Source organism: Pectinophora gossypiella, chromosome 23, assembly GCF_024362695.1.
Source record: "Pectinophora gossypiella chromosome 23, ilPecGoss1.1, whole genome shotgun sequence".
In the NCBI taxonomy this organism is placed as follows: Eukaryota; Metazoa; Arthropoda; class Insecta; order Lepidoptera; family Gelechiidae; genus Pectinophora; species Pectinophora gossypiella.
In genome coordinates this window covers 6,633,409-6,654,684 of record NC_065426.1, presented here as the reverse complement: position 1 = coordinate 6,654,684, position 21,276 = coordinate 6,633,409, and the positions used below count along the sequence as shown (strand labels likewise).

Sequence of the window (21,276 nt, the reverse complement as noted above, 5' to 3'; positions counted from 1 at the left end):
AGAAGCGCCTGAAAAATCGTGACACCTATGATAATAAAAAAAATGAATATATATATATATATTCGTATATATATATATAACTACGAAACGAACGTTCGGGTTATATACCACGCTACACGGTTATTTAATCACGCTACATACCTATACGTACATTATGCACTATCGTCTAATATACAAACAATTTCTCCTCGCCTTTGCTTCTCCGTAGTCAAGTAAAAAGTGCACTTTTGTGTTTCGACGTGGTCTGTTACGACATAATGAGGGGTACTAAATAATAAATGTTAATGTAAAAACAAAACAAATGCACCTCATTAAGAAAAGCATTATTATTCCGCTCAAATTTGTACATTTCGTACGTTTTCGCGGAACAACTAAATTCCTCTTTTCCGGTAAGCATAGGGTTGAAAAAACTGGTTGAAAAGCCTGGTAAGTCCGTGTTAGTATTTCGCACACGTTTCTACCAACTAATGAATTCAAAAACTTTTTTATACTCTTACACTCTTTATAAGAGGATTTAAAAAAGCTTTAAAACACGTCGTTTTAAATTACGTGCAGATTACGGATTTATGGAAAACTATCAATGTGTCCGTTATACAGGACGTATTTGAAAGTTTATTTTTATAACAAATTTTTGGATTTGATGGTATTTGCGTGCCTTCTATGTGAGCGTCGCATTGGGCAACCATCGTATCTCATAAAACGGGTTTGTTTATAAGTCTTGTGATTTTACATATTTATTTTTGTATCATCATCATCATCAGCCGTACGACGCCCACTGCTGGGCGCCCAATCGCTTCATACACGCACGTCGGACATCAGGGTTAATGGGGTTGGTAATCCACACGATAGAAGAAGAAAAGAGCAACGATCGTTGCCTCATATTATATGCTCATTTTGTGCTTATTTTTGTATATAAGTATGTATTTATTATGTTACAAGAAGGTAAACCACAGATCATAAAAACAAGGGAGATGTGCCCTTAGCATTTAATTACTATTATTATTATTATTGTATGAGTTTTGTTTTCTATTTTTATACATACATATACGCACGCCTACTTCCCACCGGGGTAAGCAGAGACTATAGAATTCCATTTGCTTCGATCCTGACACACTTCTCTTGCTTCCTCCACATTCATCAATCGCATCACACACGCACGCCGGACACCACGGTTGATGGAGTTGGTAATCCACACGATAGAAGAAGAAAAGAGCAATGAATGATGTGGAATGTTTTATAATACGATCGTTGCCTCATTTATATGCTCATTTTGTGCATATTTCGGTCCCATCGGCTATGCTACAATTTGTATGCACAATTATAGTTCAAGCACGTCTGAACTTTTAATTGTACAGTTATATTACATTGTACATACATAACAGCAACAATATTTCAACAAAAATGTTGTTACTGTACCAAAATAAAACGCTGTTGCCCACACAACTGTAATTAGTAAGTTTTATTAAAATAGTTTTTGCGTGTATTCCATTCTAAAACAATGCCCCTCTGTTTGGTATGCTGTTAATTAAAAATATTCATACTTTGTACAAAATATGAGTGCTTTTTCAACCATTTTAGTTAAAGGGATTTTAGACAAGTACCACGTTGGACACGACGAATTTATTAAAAACATCATAGAAGGAAAGCTACAAGGAAAGAGAGCAAGGGAAAATCAAGAAGAGCTTACATGGAACAGATCAAAGAGAAAGCGAACGTCGTGTCTTGAGGAAATAAAGGAATTGGCATTTGATAGACAAGAATAGTGAATGCTACACCGACAAGAGCGTTGCTCTTGAATTAGTGATGACCTCCCTAGTGTTAGATATAAAAGAATCGATCGATTCATCACGACTGATACAGTACATCACTATGCAAAAAACGGCACGACACTAGCTTACGCACTTTGACCTACTTAGACAGATCAAATTCTTAACGCGCATTGAAGCTATTGTAAAATGTTGTAATAATTATCTTCATCATCAGCCGTACGATGCCCACTGCTAGGCATAGGCCTCCCCCAAGGATCTCCACGACGATCGGTCCTGCGCTGCCCGCATCCAGCGGCTTTCCTTCCTGGCTATCTTCATTGAAGCATAATCACTAATTGTAATTCGTTTTGTTTAATATTAGATAGAAAACACTGTTTAGCACAATCCACACTAATATTTTATAATATTAAACGGACTAGAGTTATACATTGTTTTAGGTTTACGATGTTATTATCACAATTAAAACATAATAACGGGTTCTTACCGCGTTTAAATCAGCGATATGAGACTCCTAATATTTTGACACTGTTGCAAGTGCCATGATCATGGGATGACTAGAGTTACTTTCCCATATTAATGCGAAATCTCTCTCTAAAATGAAATGTGAAATGTCTATCTATCTGTTACCTTTCACGCTTCAAATGCTGAACCGATATTGATGAAAGTAGGTATAAAGATGGTTTGAAAACTCAGAAGAAAGAGAGATGGAATATATTTACCGCACGCATAAAATAAACTTTTTTTTTTATTTAATCAATTCAATTTACGACGTTATTATTTTCATTTAACTCTCTTACCCTTTAAAGCCTGCTTTAATTACAGATGACAGATAATTTATAGCCGAATTCAGTGACAAATAAACACGAAACTGAAAGGGAAAATTTGCAAAATCATCTTAGACGTCGTAACGTTAATTCTACCATTATGCCACCAATCAGCGAAGTGTCTTTAAGGCGATTATCGAAATAACCGTCAGGGTAAAAATGTATACTCCTTTGTCCCTGTATAATAGACCCCAATTTGTACTAAGGAAAGATTATTTACGTCTCAGTTGAGATTGGACGAATGGGAAAGTAATTGAAAATTGAAACCTAAGTATAATTTTTGCGAATGTTTTCTTCTACTAAAGAGTCTGTGTTAAGTAGTGTTGAAAAAAGTGCCTCGTAGACACTGTGTAAATCATTTGGAAAAGATGTATGAGGCCTTATGAAGATGATGTATGATTCATAAAAATACATAAAACTAGTGATGTCCCAGTTAGTCGCCCAATATCGTACACGGTGACTAATCCGATATATCCTATAAATATAATGTTTATTATAATGTTTGTTCTTTATTTTATTTTGCGTTTTGTTTATTTGTTTTAGTTAATTAAATTTTATTTTTGTTTTGTTCCATATTTTTGTTCTGTGAGTAACTGTTTTGTTTATGGTGTATATAATGTTAGCTTCTAAAAGCAGAAAAAAAATAAGAATCCAGTGAACATTTAAAAAAAATGTAACAATCAGATTAATCAACACACACCTATAGGTATTTCAAAGAATAAGAAATACCTATAGGTATCTGTTTCGCATTGAATTGTCATTGCTGTATGTTACAAACATGAGCCAAAATCTTCAATAACCATTTTTGACAGTGACTATATAGACTATATAAATATACATATATATAGTGTCTATGATAGAGAAGGGCATATTATGTTGGTTTGGACACTTAAAGCATATCGAGGGTTGAAAGGCAAATGGGTTTAAGCGACATTTTGTGAACTTTACAGGAGAGCCGTTTAAAGTTTTATTTTTTCGAAAAAAATTCATATAAAAAAAACTACTGAATCAAAAGTGTTCAAAATGCTAAGAATTATTTTAAATTAAACGTTGCACAATTCTGTATTTATTTAGTTCGAAAAACACATCAGTTATAGATTTTAGAAGTCGCTTAATACAAAATGCCTCAATTGAACTAAATTACAGTTGAAGGAAAAACGCTTGATATCCACTAGAGCCAAATATTGGCTAAAAGCAAAATGCTTTAAGAGACCTCTCACTTATTAGTTTGACTAAAGCTAAATGAGTTAAACGACTTCTTAAAAAAAGAAGACTAGAGGCAAATCAGCTTAACCTCCATAAAAGGTTATATGACAGGGAAGGAAAATATCTTAAGTGACCATCCGCTACTAATTTCAATTGTATGAAATCCAAATATTAGTAAGATCGGAAATAAAGTCGGTCCTTAAGCCGTTTTTCCTGGGAGAGATTTTAGTCGGACAAGGCATTTACAGATATTTGTACCTTACAATATTAGGAAAAATCACGGCGGATATAATGAGTAAATCGATTTAATTAAGAAACAGGATCTAGAATATAACCATAAAGATTGTTACACATGCTTAATTCGACTTTTTAAGTATATGGTAAACCGCGTATGATGGCGGATGACAGATGACTGTCACCAACTGAATGCGGGCAATAAAAGAAACAAATAGCTTTGAAAAAGTCTTAATATGCTTATACTCTGTGCTGAGTTTAATCTCACTATCACAACCTGTTTCCGATTTACTGAAAAATTTAAGACCACGTGGCTGGATGCAAGTTCCAAGCACTGGCTCCTACTAGATGGTACGCGGTACTAGGACAGACTGCAGTGAGGTACTGATTGCTCTCATATTAAGAGGCGGCCAGGGGTGGATAGATCAGCGACTTGTTTGATCAAAATTTCTGTTCCATTTGCGCCTAAGACCTCCACTTCGAGCTGGCCATAAGATACCGTCGAAGTTGACAAACAATAACAGAACTCGATCATGCTTTTAAAGCCGAGATACGTCGGACATCGCAGCAGACACATCTGTCGATGAGATAATATAGATGATAATAATAATAAATAGATGGTGTTCCTTTGCCGAGCATTTTTATAGCTGTGCTCTGCTCTACCGAAGTTATTGGTTGGTAAACCAGACCGCAAAACTAAGATTGGTGCGATGGTTCTAACGTGAAAATCAGCTCGTGGGGAACTACAGGCGGGCTTTTCTGTCACCATATGTCTCAAAAACAAATGCCAGGTGGAATAAGCTTGTGAAATTCAGCTCTATGCTGATTCCTATCAATCCAGTTCCGGTAGATTTTCGACAGCTTCAAGACTGTTTTCGGCCACAAACTTTGAAGAGAGTTTCAATCTACAACAAGGAAAAGACCCAACGCCTCACTGATCAGAAAGACTTATTAGCAGCGCTTTGGACACATTTTAACGATGTCTTAAATCCCAATAGTGACTTGTTTGTTACAACATATCGGTCGAGTTTGTTACAACAAGGTCGGGGGTTTCGCTTAAGATCTAGCGGCACCCCCGACCTTTGAAGAACTTCTTACCGCGCTAAGAAGGATGACGAATACCAACACATCAAAAATACTATCTGAACTGTATAATATGCCAACACATTAATAACTGGTTATACAAACTCATCCTGAAGATATGGGAGTCAGCTGCTGGAATGATTTTAGCCTTCTTCCTCTTTGCGAGTCGATGGCGATCGATATTAAATTTTAGCCTTAACGTTATTCTATCCCGTGATGCAAAAAAGGTACTTCCGGAAACCCAATGATGATTTTGTCCGGGCAGAGATATGGGGGTACGGTTTTGTTATTAAACAGATTCAGGCCAAAAGGCTTGAACAACATCGGCCTTTGTTATGTGCTGCGTGAGGCTTCACGCGGCTTGTGGATTGCTCTAAAGAAAACAGATTGTCCTGAAAAGTTATGACTTATCCTGATACGACAATATCATGACGACATGATGACGACAGTTTGATTTCAGAACAGAACTTTCAGAACTTTTCAGAGCTATTCGTCGTTACCTACGGCGCGAAACAAGGCTATGTCATAACACATGGAGCCATGGTTCCTAGTCTATTTTCTTTATATATCGCTTCTGTATCACGCATAAGTAGGATACTCTGTGGAATTGTTATTTATAGCTTAATTGAAATTAAGGCTAAAATGAATAAGATCATTTTTGATCTCTCACGTCTCACATCTATGCGTCAGTTAACCAAACTGGCCGAGGAATGGCCGATTCAATTAAGTCATACACCAGAATATTTATAGTTTTGTGCAAAACCCTTTTAAAATAACCATCCAGAGGATGCTCCGGGGATGTAGCTTCTTCCAATGTTGCTTTAAATGGCGCTGAGCTGGAGGAAGTTTCAAAATTAAAATATTTGGGTTCTCAAATATGAAATGACTCCAAAGTCATCGAAGTTGCCAGCCCGGACAACAGGTGCGGTGGCAGCCTTTGGAAAACTTAAAATATTAGTGTACAAAGTCTCAGCGGCGTACTTGATACGTAACACTTTAAATGTCTAAGGTCCATCCTTCGCATAAAACGGCAAGATGGTTTTCCAATAACAGAAGTATTACGTCGTTCTGGCATATTCGGAATAGAAGCTCTCATCATAAAACATCACCTACGATGGTGCGGTCACGTCATGCGAATGGATGACAGAAAGGTTTTCTATTTCGAGGTGTCTAGAAGGAACTGTAAACAAGGTGAACAATACCTGCGGTACAAAGACGTACTCAAGCGCAACCATGTGGCTTTCAACATGCCAACTGATAGTTGGGATGAGTGTGTCTGAACCTGGAATAGCGCGTGATATAGTCCTCGAAAATCTTAGTCCAAGACGCCAAATACGGAAAACTCAACGGAAACCTTCCTACAATTACACGGTAAACTCGGCTGGCCAGCTTGATTGTATGCCATGTTACCAGATCTTCAATTCGAAGTTCGGTTCCGCTAGCCACGTCAAAGTCTACCACAACAACGACTTGGGATAGACACAAATAGAAGTCACCATCAACGGATACGGCTTGGGTGACATGATGACACGCACACTCCCGGTCTTCCCAATCGTAATTTTTAGCTGTGTGAACCGCCCAACCAGGACCTGCCCATACTTATTTTGATATGTTGAAGTGATGCGGGCACAAGGTTTCATACAAAATTGCGATGACTGAAATGTTAACATTATTTCTTTTTTGTTTTGGAAAAACGTTTTAAGTCCTTTCAAAAGAAAATGATAGTTGTTTTATACGACAAAATTTTTTAAAAAATGTAGCATAAATAGCTGAAGTCAAATTCTATGAATATTTTCGGTAAAGGCAAAACAGTTCAAGTGCCAATTTTACTTTTAAACTGTCGAAGGCAAAACGGTTGAAGCGACAATATTTATAAAATCTGGATTAAAGCAAAAAGATTTAAGCGCCAAATCTATTTTCGTTTCGTCTAAGGACAAATGATTTAACCGACTTATCTATAACAAATCACTGTCAGGGAAAACGCTTTAACAGACTTCAAATCATGAAAATGAAAAGACATAACAGCTTATGTGACCGACTCATATCCCGGAATACGACTGATTTGCCACCCGCCCAGAATTTTGTGCATTTTTTTGTCGGTTAAAACACGGGTTTTTAAAAATGTACCCAAAGTGCTAATTGGTTGAAGCGCCAAAAAGTAGCTTCGATTGATCTGAAACCAAGATCAGTCGACGCGGAAAAAATCGCTGATTCCGAATATATATCGAGGGTTGAAAGGCAAATGGGTTTAAGCGACATTTTGGGCGAAATTGACTTATATATATATTCGGAATCAGCGATTTTTTCCGCGTCGACTGATCTTGGTTTCAGATCAATCGAAGCTACTTTTTGGCGCTTCAGCCAATTAGCACTTTGGGTACATTTTTAAAAACCCGTGTTTTAACCGACAAAAAAATGCACAATATTCTGGGCGGGTGGCATATCAGTCGTATTCCGGGATATGAGTCGGTCACATAAGCTGTTATGTCTTTTCATTTTCATGATTCGAAGTCTGTTAAAGCGTTTTCCCTGACAGTGTTTTGTTATAGATAAGTCGGTTAAATCATTTGTCCTTAGACGAAACGAAAATAGATTTGGCGCTTAAATCTTTTTGCTTTAATCCAGATTTTATAAATATTGTCGCTTCAACCGTTTTGCCTTCCACAGTTTAAAAGTAAAATTGGCACTTGAACTGTTTTGCCTTTACCGAAAATATTCATAGAATTTGACTTCAGCTATTTATGCTACATTTTTTTAAATTTGTTGTCGTATAAAACAACTATAATTTTCTTTTGAAAGGACTTAAAACGTTTTTCCAAAACAAAAAAGAAATAATGTTAACATTTCAGTCATCGCAATTTTGTATGAAACCTTGTGCCCGCATCACTTCAACATATCAAAATAAGTATGGGCAGGTCCTGGTTGGGCGGTTCACACAGCTAAAAATTACGATTGGGAAGACCGGGAGTGTGCGTGTCATCTTGTCACCCAAGCCGTATCCGTTGATGGTGACTTCTATTTGTGTCTATCCCAAGTCGTTGTTGTGGTAGACTTTGACGTGGCTAGCGGAACCGAACTTCGAATTGAAGATCTGGTCACATGGCATACAATCAAGCTGGCCAGCCGAGTTTACCGTGTAATTGTAGGAAGGTTTCCGTTGAGTTTTCCGTATTTGGCGTCTTGGACTAAGATTTTCGAGGACTATATCACGCGCTATTCCAGGTTCAGACACACTCATCCCAACTATCAGTTGGCATGTTGAAAGCCACATGGTTGCGCTTGAGTACGTCTTTGTACCGCAGGTATTGTCCACCTTGTTTACAGTTCCTTCTTGACACCTCGAAATAGAAAACCTTTCTGTCATCCATTCGCATGACGTGACCGCACCATCGTAGGTGATGTTTTATGATCAGAGCTTCTATTCCGAATATGCCAGAACGACGTAATACTTCTGTTATTGGAAAACCATCTTGCCGCTTTATGCCTAGGATGGACCTTAGACATTTAAAGTGTTACGTATCAAGTACGCCGCTGAGACTTTGTACACTAATATTTTAAGTTTTCCAAAGGCTGCCACCGCACCTGTTATCCGGGCTGGCAACTCCGATGACTTTGGAGTCATTTCATATTTGAGAACCCAAATATTTTAATTTTGAAAATTCCTCCAGCTCAGCGCCCTTTAAAGCAACATTGGAAGAAGCTACATTCCCGGAGCATCCTCTGGATGGTTATTTTAAAAGGTTTTTGCACAAAACTATAAATATTCTGGTGTGTGACTTAATTGAATCGGCCATTCCTCGGCAAGTTTGGTTAACTGACGCATAGATGTGAGACGTGAGAGATCAAAAATGATCTTATTTATTTTAGCCTTAATTTCAATTAAGCTATAAATAACAATTCCACAGAGCATCCCACTTATGCGTGATACAGAAGCGATATATAAAGAAAATAGACTAGGAACCATGGCTCCATGTGTTATGACATAGCCTTGTTTCGCGCCGTAGGTAACGACGAATAGCTCTGAAAAGTTACTTCTAAATCAAACTGTCGTCATCATGTCGTCATGATATTGTCGTATCAGGATAAGTCATAACTTTTCAGGACAATCTGTTTTCTTTAGAGCAATCCACAAGCCGCGTGAAGCCTCACGCAGCACATAACAACGGCCGATGTTGTTCAAGCCTTTTGGCCTGAATCTGTTTAATAACAAAACCGTACCCCCATATCTCTGTCCGGGCAAAATCATCATTGGGTTTCCGGAAGTACCTTTTCTGCATCACGGGATAGAATAACGTTAAGGCTAAAATTTAATATCGATCGCCATCGACTCGCAAAGAGGAAGAAGGCTAAAATCATTCCAGCAGCTGACTCCCATATCTTCAGGATGAGTTTGTATAACCAGTTATTAATGTGTAGGCATATTTTACAGTTCAGATGGTATTTTTGATGTCTTGGTATTCGTCATCTTAGCGCGGTAAGAAGTTCTTCAAAGGTCGGGGGTGCCGCTAGATCTTAAGCGAAACCCCCGACCTTGTTGTAACAAACTCGACCGATATGTTGTAACAAACAAGTCACTGGTATTACTATTGGGATTTAAGACATCGTTAAAATGTATCCAAAGCGCTGCGAATAAGTCTTTCTGATCAGTGAGGCGTTGGGTCTTTTCCTTGTTGTAGATTGAAACTCTCTTCAAAGTTTGTGGCCAAAAACAGTCTTGAAGCTGTCGAAAATCTACCGGAACTGGATTGATAGGAATCAGCATAGAGCTGAATTTCACAAGCTTATTCCACCTGGCATTTGTTTTTGAAACATATGGTGACAGAAAAGCCCGCCTGTAGTTCCCCACGAGCTGATTTTCACGTTAGAACCATCGCACCAATCTTAGTTTTGCGGTCTGGTTTACCAACCAATAACTTCGGTAGAGCAGAGCACAGCTATAAAAATGCTCGGCAAAGGAACACCATCTATTTATTATTATTATCATCTATATTATCTCATCGACAGATGTGTCTGCTGCGATGACCGACGTATCTCGGCTTTAAAAGCATGATCGAGTTCTGTTATTGTTTGTCAACTTCGACGGTATCTTATGGCCAGCTCGAAGTGGAGGTCTTAGGCGCAAATGTAACAGAAATTTTGATCAAACAAGTCGCTGATCTATCCACCCCTGGCCGCCTCTTAATATGAGAGCAATCAGTACTTCACTGCAGTCTGTCCTAGTACCGCGTACCATCTAGTAGGAGCCAGTGCTTGGAACTTGTATCCAGCCACGTGGTCTTAAATTTTTCAGTAAATCGGAAACAGGTTGTGATAGTGAGATTAAACTCAGCACAGAGTATAAGCATATTAAGACTTTTTCAAAGCTATTTGTTTCTTTTATTGCCCGAATTCAGTTGGTGACAGTCATCTGTCATCCGCCATCATACGCGGTTTACCATATACTTAAAAAGTCGAATTAAGCATGTGTAACAATCTTTATGGTTATATTCTAGATCCTGTTTCTTAATGAAGTCGATTTACTCATTATATCCGCCGTGATTTTTCCTAATATTGTAAGGTACAAATATGCCGGTGCCTTGCCCGACTAAAATCTCTCCTAGGAAAAACGGCTTAAGGACCAACTTTATTTCCGATCTTACTAATATTTGGATTTCATACAATTGAAATTAGTAGCGGATGGTCACTTAAGATATTTTCCTTCCCTGTCATATAACCTTTTATGGAGGTTAAGCTGATTTGCCTCTAGTCTTCTTTTTTTAAGAAGTCGTTTAACTCATTTAGCTTTAGTCAAACTAATAAGTGAGAGGTCTCTTAAAGCATTTTGCTTTTAGCCAATATTTGGCTCTAGTGGATATCAACCATTTTTCCTTCAACTGTAATTTAGTTCAATTGAGGCATTTTGTATTAAGCGACTTCTAAAATCTATAACTGATGTGTTTTTCGAACCAAATAAATACAGAATTGTGCAACGTTTAATTTAAAATAATTCTTAGCATTTTGAACACTTTTGATTCAGTAGTTTTTTTTATATGAATTTTTTTCGAAAAAATAAAACTTTAAACGGCTCTCCTGTAAAGTTCACAAAATGTCGCTTAAACCCATTTGCCTTTCAACCCTCGATATATAAGTCAGTTTCGCCCAAAATGTCGCTTAAACCCATTTGGCTTTCAACCCTCGATATGTATGAATACTATAATGAATAGCTGATGTGATGTATATGTCCTTCATAGTTGTTTCATTTACATTTCCAACTTTAGAAACAGTATTTTCCTTCAAAGTAGTAGCTGAACAATTGGACCACTAATTAGTCACTGGGCTAGTCGGTGGTCGAACGTATTTAGTCGACACAACTCTACTTAAAATCCTTTCTTCCTTAAAGTTGAGAAATAAATTGCCTGATAAAAAGTTTATTGTGTATGCTGAATGTTTTTCAAGTCCGATATTTTGCTAATCAAAATCCTCAGGCACTACATACTAGGTAAATGATGGATGATGATGGTACGGATAATATTGCCGATTGTGATAAATTATTTAGAGCAGTGTTTCTTTCCAACTTTTATCCGACTTATTCTTGCCATACTCCTCCAACACCACATTTCAAAGTTGAATCTCTCTGTCTTTCTGTGTTAGTGTCCAAATTTCACATACATAGAGGACTATACTCCATACCATAGTAAAGTTAATGTTCGTCTATATTATTTACTATAAAAATACACGGATCCCCAGTATACTCTGAAAAAAAGAAAAAAGGGAGAAATGATAATAATATATTATATATTCCACACTACATTTCTGCCATTTAATTTAATGTTGATTTTGTGTGTTTTTGTTTTTTTTTTTTATTGATACGTAAATTTTATTAATGATTTTTTAATTTTAATTTCTTGTTTATAATTTTTATGTATTTGTACTTTTATTTTTTTACAATTTTTTGTACTTATTTAGTGTTTATTATTATTTATTTTTTCTATGGACATTATTATGGTCTGAAATAAATTATTTGAATTTGAATTAAAAAATAAATAATAATAATAATAAATAATAATAATTAATTAATTAATTATTATTAATTATTACTCCTCCAACACCACATTTCAAAGTTGAATCTCTCTGTCTTTCTGTGTTAAAGTCCAAGTTTCACATACATAGAGGACTATACTCCATACCATAGTTTATGTTTGTCTATATTTATTTACTAGAAAAATATATGGATCCCCAGTATTCTCTTAAAAAATAAAAGTCCACCCGTTCAAAGCTGGGAACGCTATATATATATTTGACGACACTACAATTGTCAATAACGAAGCACTTTGAGTAGACGGTTGTGTTTTAAATATTGCGACTATTTGGGGCGTAGAATATGCAGTGACTTTTTTATTTTTACAGTTCCACCAGCCTTCGCCAAATAGAATCGCAAGCTCGTTTACGTTTTACGAGAGTAGCCTTTCAATTAACATTTTTTAAGCATTGTTAACGGAACAGAATGCGGCTTTTTGTTCTTTTTAATTCTTTTCTCTTCTTTTTCCGCAGAGGTCTGTTCGCAATTTAAATTTTATTAACCTTGCGTAGTGGGGTAGCAACAATTTTATTTTCGGTTGAAATACTCTAAACCGAACGCTGAGAGTTTGGCTGTTACAAATTTAGATATAATATTTTAAAAGCAATTTTATTGATCGCCCGTGGCTTTGCCTACTTAACCTTATAACCTTTAGGTGTAAAGTTAAAAAAATATGTTTTACTTATTTTAATTTATATGTGTTAGAAATATATGTGTTATAAAACATAGTGTATAAAATTAAGTATACTTAATATGGAGACACTTTTATAATTTTAGAGCTATGGCGAAGGAAGGCATTAATTCTAAGATAAGGGGAAACAGCCCATAGTAATGTAGTGTGGTAGAATATTCCTATTATAGGAGGTTTATGTGAAGAGGGAACTAAGTATATGACTCTTTATTTTACCTCACCGACAGAAATAATAATTTCAAACATAATTACGTCTTTGTTAGATCACCAAACCGAAATATATTACTTAAGTACCCATACATAACTTAGACAGTCTAAATACGCTGCTGCTGGGCACAGGCCTACCCTCAATCAAACGGAAGGAGTATAGAGTATACTCCACCTCTGCTCCACTGCGGGTCCACTTAACTTTTACGACTAATAGCCAACAGCTTAACGTGCCCGTCGAAGGAATCATCTTGAGTAGCCATCAAGTTAAATGCAGATACCAGTTTTTTACGTTTCGTATTGTAGATTAGCCACTTTCTGGGTTAATAAGGAGTAATACTACATTATAGAACGGCAGCTCTCCGCTCCCCACAAGGGGTTGAACTACGTTTCCCCCCCCCCCCCCCCCCCACACACACACACACACACACCCTCGAACATAATTTAGAGTAGAATCGTATGTCAATGTATAGTGTCTATGTAAAACAAGATTGTTTTATGAAGTGACTTTTTTTTTGACGTGACTTATTGTAGATTTGCCGCAGATGGCATTAACTACTTGGCCAGATAAATGGGGAGCGCTGAAGGCTCTCGATAGCGATAAGCGCTGATTGAGGGAAGTCGTCGACCACGCCGACGGGAACCTATGAAGTGACCGTGGTGTGCCGTAAGTCCATCCATCCATGGATGACACTCCCACTCCAAGACACTCAAAAAAATGTTTATCAAAATCGGTCAAGCCATTTTCGAGTTTTTGTGAGATTTTAGCGACACACGGTAATTGATTATAATATAAAAGGTTTACTTCCAGATTCATAAAACCGAAGTACGGTAGTAAAGCTAGCATCGTTAAAAATGGCGAAATTAAAATAAATTTGATTAAAAATAAACCAAGAACGTAGTTTTAAATTAAATGAAAACTAGCTCTGGAAAAACTTTTATAATCCAGGAAAATGGAACCGAAAAAGTGTTTGGAGAAACGTCGAGTGTGTTAACGCTTCAATTCGAATGGCTCTTGTACGCGAAGAATTAAAAAAATATAAAGGCACACGTGGACCGTAGTGAATTATATCTTTTGACACACGGCCTTCGTCAGTGGGTTCTTCGTGATTATCAGATGGTTTTAGGAAGCAAGTAATCAGGCAAGGAGATATTGAATGATGTCGTGGTTCCCTTAACCAGAGCATATTACTGGGTAATTCACGCTCCAGAAAGTTTGCTGCACTGCAGAGTCTATCCGACGACAAACAATCTCTTCTGCGCTTTTCGTTCAACATTAGTTAATTGTGTTGGCAACATCCAACAAATTATTATTTTTTATACATAAAAATGGCAATACCTTTTTTTCCCTTCTTCTTCTACGATCAACAAACTGTAAATGACGTATAATTGTGTGTGCCTAATTATTTAATAATATAACGTGGTCAACTCAAAGTCGCTGTATTTTTTACCATCCTCTACACACCAGGCAGAGCACAACAACATCTGTGTGCGACGTGGTCCTTCGAGCCGGCATTAAGAAGAGGTAAAAAAGACAGCGAAGGCACACACAATTATACGTTACGAGTATTTACAGTTCGTTGATCGTAGAAGAAGAAGAGTATTGCAATTTTTATGTATTAAAAAGTAAAAAATAATAATTTGTTGGATGTTGCCAACATGCATAACTAAAATCTCATTCGAGTCGATGTCCAGCTAGCTAACTGTTGGCTGTGCTACGCGCGCACACCGTGTCTCACGCGAATTCTCCTCTTATGCTACAAAAAGTCACGTTAAAAAAACCTTTTATATGTGCTTTGCGTGTCCTCTCCGTGACGTTGGAATCACCACAACAATATTGAGATGTGTTTGCTGACAGATGGTGGAGTTTATGATTTAAGTACAGTCCTTTTTCTATTACTTTATTTTGTGTGTTAGTTTAAGGCTCCCACCCGGTACAAAATATAAACACTAGGCCTGAGGGTGCCCAGTTGAACGCGAACCTCTGAGCTCAGGTCAGAGAGGATTATATTTAAAAGAATTAATGGACCCTAGTGGGCCGATAGCGATAAGCGCCGAATGAGGGTCCTAACAATGTAAACACCAACTGAAGAATAACATGAAAATCTTACCAGTAATAGGCTCCAAGTCAAACCCGTCGGATGCAATCACCGTGATGTTGTGACCATCCACTGACATCTCAATCGGACAGTTCAGGAACTCCGCGTTGATCAATCGGAAACGATATCTGTAGCCCTGGAAATAAAGTTCCGATTAGATCTTTGTTGAAGCTTATTTTATCGTGATGCCAAGGAAAACTTTTCTCCGTTTCTAATATGATTCTTCTTATGAATTGGGTGCGTGGTATCTTTCCATGGGTCTTTAATGGGTACTACTGATACAAATAACAACTATACATGTAGGTAATACACATTGGTGCTTTGGTTATACAGAGCACAATGTTGACAGCTTGTCGTTCCCGCATGGGCGGTGAGCTAATATCACACACTGGACACTTCATATAAAAAACCTAGTTTTAACCAGACGAAACAACACATTGACGTTATTATGTACGCGTGCATACACATTGCGCATCTGTGTGCGTGACGTCTAACGACGTCGTACGATTGAAGACTAAAGTAAGACCGGGTGAGGTAAACCTAGCTCAACTGCTAGTGGGGAGTAGAGAGTTGCCGTTCTATATGAAGTATAATTCCTTATTCTATGCTCATACTAAGCTAACAGCGTGTGTGTGTGTGTGTGTGTGTGTGTGTGTGTGTCGCCCTCCTTTCTCAGCACACATTTCATTAGTAAAGAATAAACATAATTATTTATTTAATTAAAAACTCATGTTGAGGTCAATGATCGAGTTTATCTGCCATGGTAGGGAATACTACTGTTGTAGTTAAGCATTTTTTCATTATTACAAACCACCTACTAGGTCCCTACTCAAAGTTTACGGTTATTCTGACCTTTGGAATATTTTGTTGCTGTACCTACTAAAACTTTAAGGCATTCCTAGAAGCGACCGTGTGTTTACGACCCCCCGTAATATCAAGTAGAATGCAAGCTTAGGTGAGGCTGTAAATGTTGGGTGACCGAAATAGATGTACAAGAAAATTAAACAAACAAAAAAATATTTTTAAACTTATTTTAAGAGTTAAAAACCACAGATTTTGTAAAATCTAGTTTCAGTAGCAGAACCATAACTCTGTGGTTTATTGTAAGTACTCACAGATCATATTATGAACTCTGTGGTTCTACTAACCTAACCACAGAGTTATTTTTTAATGAACTCACAGATCATATTATAATAAGAACTCTGTGGTTCTACTAACCTAACCACAGAGATTTTATTAAATGAACTGACATAATATCATATTATAATAAGAACTCTGTGGTTAGAGATGCCCCAGGAGCTTAACTGATGTCAGGGTCCATTGAGCCGCCAAAGGCTCACATGGCTCATGTAACGACTAAATAGTAGCCAGGACCGACTGCTTAACGTGCTCTGCGAAGCATGAAAACGTGTTGTTTTTTTCTGACAATCGGGTGATCAGCCTGCAATGTCTTAACCAAACTATGTATCACAGAGTGATTTTTATATCAGTGTCCGCTGGAATTAGAACCCGGAACCTCCGGATCATGAACCCAACTCTCAAGACAGAGGCCTTTAAATAAATGGATTACCTGTTCAACATTAAACCTGGCAGTCTTCATATAGAGTGGCTTGTTGCTCGTGCTGTTATCGAAGATCTTGAACCGTCCTACTCCGTTGATGAGCAGTGTCGGTGGCTTGTTGTCTCCCGACGAGTGGTGGTGGTCGGTGAACATGCCTACAGACAACTCGTGGATCCAGTCCGTTACCAGCATTATGTGGTCTGATCTGAAATGGAAGAATATTATATATAACAGTAACTGAGCAAGAGTTGATAAAAGAACTGATGCCCAAAAGTGCGCCCTAAACATACATATATTATATATAAGATCACGATCATAAGATCCTGGTGGAGTATGCTCCATACCTCCCGATTGCGGGTTGGTGGAGGTGTTTTTACGGCTAATAGCCAGGACCAACGGCTTAACGTGCCCTCCGAAGCACGAAATCATCTTACTTTTTCAGACAATCAGGTGATTCAAGCCTGAAAAGTCCTTACCAAACAAAGGACAGTCTCACAAAGTGATTTCGACAATGTCCCGGACCCGGACCTCCAGATCGTGAGCCTAACGCTAACCTAACCTAACCTAACCACTAGACCACGGAGACTGTGAAGAAAATTATATCGAAAAGTAATTCATCAAAAAGGCGCTTACAAGGTTTTCGGAGTAAGACCATGATTATTGAGAATCGGAAACACCCAGCCACAAATAACCTGAGAGTCAAGTAATATGTTTAGGAGCGATGACGCAAGTTTGAACGAGATTGGGACTTTACCATAAAATACCGGGTGTTAGTGACATCGTAACGAATACTGAAAGGGATGATTCAGACCATGATTCTGAGTTAATATCTAGTGGAATTTTCCGTCGCAAAATTCATGAAATTTTGAGTTTTGTTTTTAATTATTTTCAATTCCATATTGTGCTTTTAGCTGCATAGAACCCAAATTTCAATAAAAAAAACAATAATGACAAATTATCGAAAATTTTCGATGTAATGGAGACAACAGCTGCTCGAACGGGTCAACGGCCACACGCACCGCGCCGCGCGCCCCGCTCCGCACGCCCCGCTCCGCGCGCCCCGCGCCGCACGCCGGCGGCGCGGCGGCGGCGCGGCCTACAAAGTAGGCACTACGAACCGATCCTATTTCTTTCTCTGTCTATCGTAAATTATAAATTTATTTTATTCTTATTCTTAAATGGACGGATAATCAACAGGCATAAAATTTATGGAATACACGTCAATTTTAAGCAGAAATCTAAAACAACCGACAGAATTAAGTTACCAGCGAGATACCTTTTTGATTCGACCGGGTTATTCATTCATTTACTCATAGGAATCAGGGCCATTATCTAAAACAGTTGAAACAGTAAATAATTGTATTCTTTGTTGTCATTAGAATAACTAACAACCAACTAACACAACCACCACAGATTAGGTAATTAGTTACCTACTATGTCAACCATCCACCAACTTAGTATGTAAGTACCTACGCAAAACCTCGCTACACAAAAATCGAAAATAAATAAATAAATAAATCTTTTAGATCAATACCCATTATTGTTACAAAGCAAGACCTATCGGTACTATCGCTAGTATCGATCTAAATGTACTATCACTACTTTCGATAGTTTAGACAATTTTCAAGTTCAACAATTGATAATCTACCTATCGATAGTTCGGCAACTCCGCCGCGTAGGCAATGTCGGCATGTTCAAAGAAAAAAATTGTCCGAGTGGAGTGATCTTATTATTCTTGTTACATGTTGGTACCGTACCGAGGTACTAAGTACTAAGTTATTCGTAGTTTTAAATCTCATTGTTAAATCATCAGTAAAGAACTAATTAAACCTATCCTGTTCTGTGTACAATATTCATGTAACGGCTACGTGCTTACATAAGTACCTAGTAGACGGGAGCAACGACTTAACGTACCTTCCGAAGCACGGATCATTTTACTTTCGGACAATCAGGTGATCAGCCTGTAACGTCCCAACCAAAGGCCTTATAAACAGATTTTTGTGATATGTCCCCACCGGAATACGAACCCGGACCCTCCGCATCCCATCGCTCAACCACTGGACCACATAGGCCAAGAAGGTTCTAAGACATAATTAAAGGATCCTGGGACGCAAGACCTCCGAGTTAGGGCTTGTTTGATCTGTCTTGATGGATACTCGGACGTGAATAGCCTCACGGATCAAGGGCAACGCGCGCCAATAAAGTAGGCATTACGAACAGATACTAGGTGTTTCTTTGAGTTGATAGGTATCAAGTGAAGTTTCCTGTCGCCAAATTCATAAAAAAAATAGATTTTTTTCAGTCCCATATTGTGTTTTAAGCTGCATAGAACGCACATTTAAAATAAACAAATAAAAATTACTAATTATTAAATTTTATCAATGTCATCAATAATAATAATAACGTATCTACAACTTCAGCTATGCGCAGGTGAATAGCCGGCGCACGGGTCAAGGGCAACGCTCGCCAATAAAGTAGGCATACGAACAGATACTATTTCTTTCTCTGTCACTTGCACCATAAACATACTCTCTCTCTCTCTCTAGTCGTCGGCTCGACTCGGCCGCGGCCGGTGCGTCGTCGGCGCCCTTAGTCGGCGCCTTTGATGCTTTGCGCTAACGCCGCCGCCGCGCGCTTCCGCTCAGTCGAATACTAAGCTTGACCCGAATCGCGTGATGTTTTTCGAGGATATTTTTTTCGTGTTTGTGAGTGTTTGTTTCATTCTGTAAATGAGTAGTGTCGACTATGATGATAGATCATAGACCATTTACTGCGCAAAAGTATGGAAGATTGTTGATGTTTATTAAAGAGCAAGGTGTTGTGTTTGTGAGTGCGTGTGATACCTACCTACCGCGGAGGAAACGCGATGTTGCATACCTACGTGACGTGACATGTTCTAGGGTACCTACCTAGGTACTTCATCCGAAGGAATAACAATTAAGGTAAGGCAAGAGTAGAGTTTTTATTGTTAATAAGTTAGGAACGTTTTAATAACTGGTAGGTAGGTACCGTGCGTGAAAAATCGTGGCAGTAGGTGTTCTACTTCAACAAACAACATTTTTAAACGTTGAACCACTACTAAGCATCTAAATACAAGAGAATGAAAACTCCTACCTAGATATGAACATCGTATCTCACACGCGTAACGTAGCCGCGCGTAAGTTTAGCGTCTGTGTGGCGCGTTGTTCGACTTACATTGCGGCACAGTAAAAATTGAAAATCTTAATTAAACATTTGCGACAAGAAAAACACCCACCATCGTTTTTAGTACAATAAAATAGGCGTTCCATTTTTTTTTTCGTTACGATGTCACTAACACCCTGTATTAATAGTCATAGGATGAGACGCTAGTAATAACGGACTTTAAGCATTTAGATATTACTTAAATGGTCATGTGACGAATACAATGATTAGTCTTCCTTATAGAAACCTACTTTTCCTTTAAAACTTTACACAGGTGTAATAATAATTGTTTCTTTAATAGAGCTAGACACTGCGGATAAGATGTTAACATAAACATTTCTTCTTCTATCGTAGGGATTATGAGGTGGATTACCGACCCCATCAACCCTGACATGACTCATGTAACGACTACGTACTTACATCAGCAAGTAGTAACCGGGACCAACAGCATAACGTGCCTGTGAATTTTATACTTTTGCGACGGAAAATTTCACTTGATATCAACTCAGAATCATCCCTCAAAGTTTTCGGTACGATATCACTCACACTCTGTATAATGTGAATTAACCAACAACTTGCGTCAAAAATAGAACCCTCAGGGGAGATTGATATTTCCTTTTATACCAAAACCGAAGTTTAATACCCACTGTCGTTTAGGAAACTACGAAAGATAAAAGTGAAAGCGATACAAACGACAAACGGATTCCCGTGGTTCAAGGAAACAGCTGAATTCCGGGAATGCAATAAATCTTCCCGGATACGAGTTACATAATTTCCAAAGGAGTTGGATATTCGTTTTATACACGACAATCACATATTTCTTGTCTCGTATCAAACGTATCTCAAAAAAAATATTTATTTGCTCATAAAACATGGTACAATAAAGGTTTTATAATAAATTTGAGAATCTCATGTTATGCCGCAATTTGGCATGCAAAAATTATTATACCAAGCTAACGCAAAATAATAGTCAATTATAATCATTAAAATTAAATAGGTACATTACATTGGTTTTATTAATGTCAAGTAGCTATAGTAGTATTGAATATAATGTCAAGTCATTTTCAAAAATATGTATTAGATAACAATAAAGTAAAATGTCAAGTAATTTTCTAATTCAAAACTTATTAAAATTTATTATCAAAAATTATTTACATACATACTAATTTAAATAGTATATATAATACGCTATCTCTGAGAGGGAGCTCGGTGGCGCAGCGGTTAACGCGCTTGATCTGCGATTGTTGAAGTTAAGCAACTTTCGCAGAGGCCGGTCATAGGATGGGTGACCACAAAAAAAAAGTTTTCATCTCGAGCTCCTCCGTGCTTCGGAAGGCACGTTAAGCCGTTGGTCCCGGCTGC

At 37.7% G+C, this 21,276-nt stretch overlaps 1 protein-coding gene across 4 annotated transcripts in view; it reads right to left on the bottom strand.

Moving 5' to 3' along the window:
• Window positions 1-21,276, bottom strand: part of LOC126377517 (uncharacterized) — a 136,428-nt gene that overhangs the window by 27,782 nt on the left and 87,370 nt on the right. For all 4 annotated transcript variants that reach the window (XM_050025289.1, XM_050025290.1, XM_050025291.1 and 1 more), the window contains 2 exons: window positions 16,741-16,936; window positions 15,183-15,306 (listed from right to left, as the gene is read on the bottom strand). In XM_050025289.1, coding sequence (XP_049881246.1) covers window positions 15,183-15,306; window positions 16,741-16,936 — 320 coding nt within the window. The remainder of the gene's footprint in view (window positions 1-15,182; window positions 15,307-16,740; window positions 16,937-21,276) is intronic.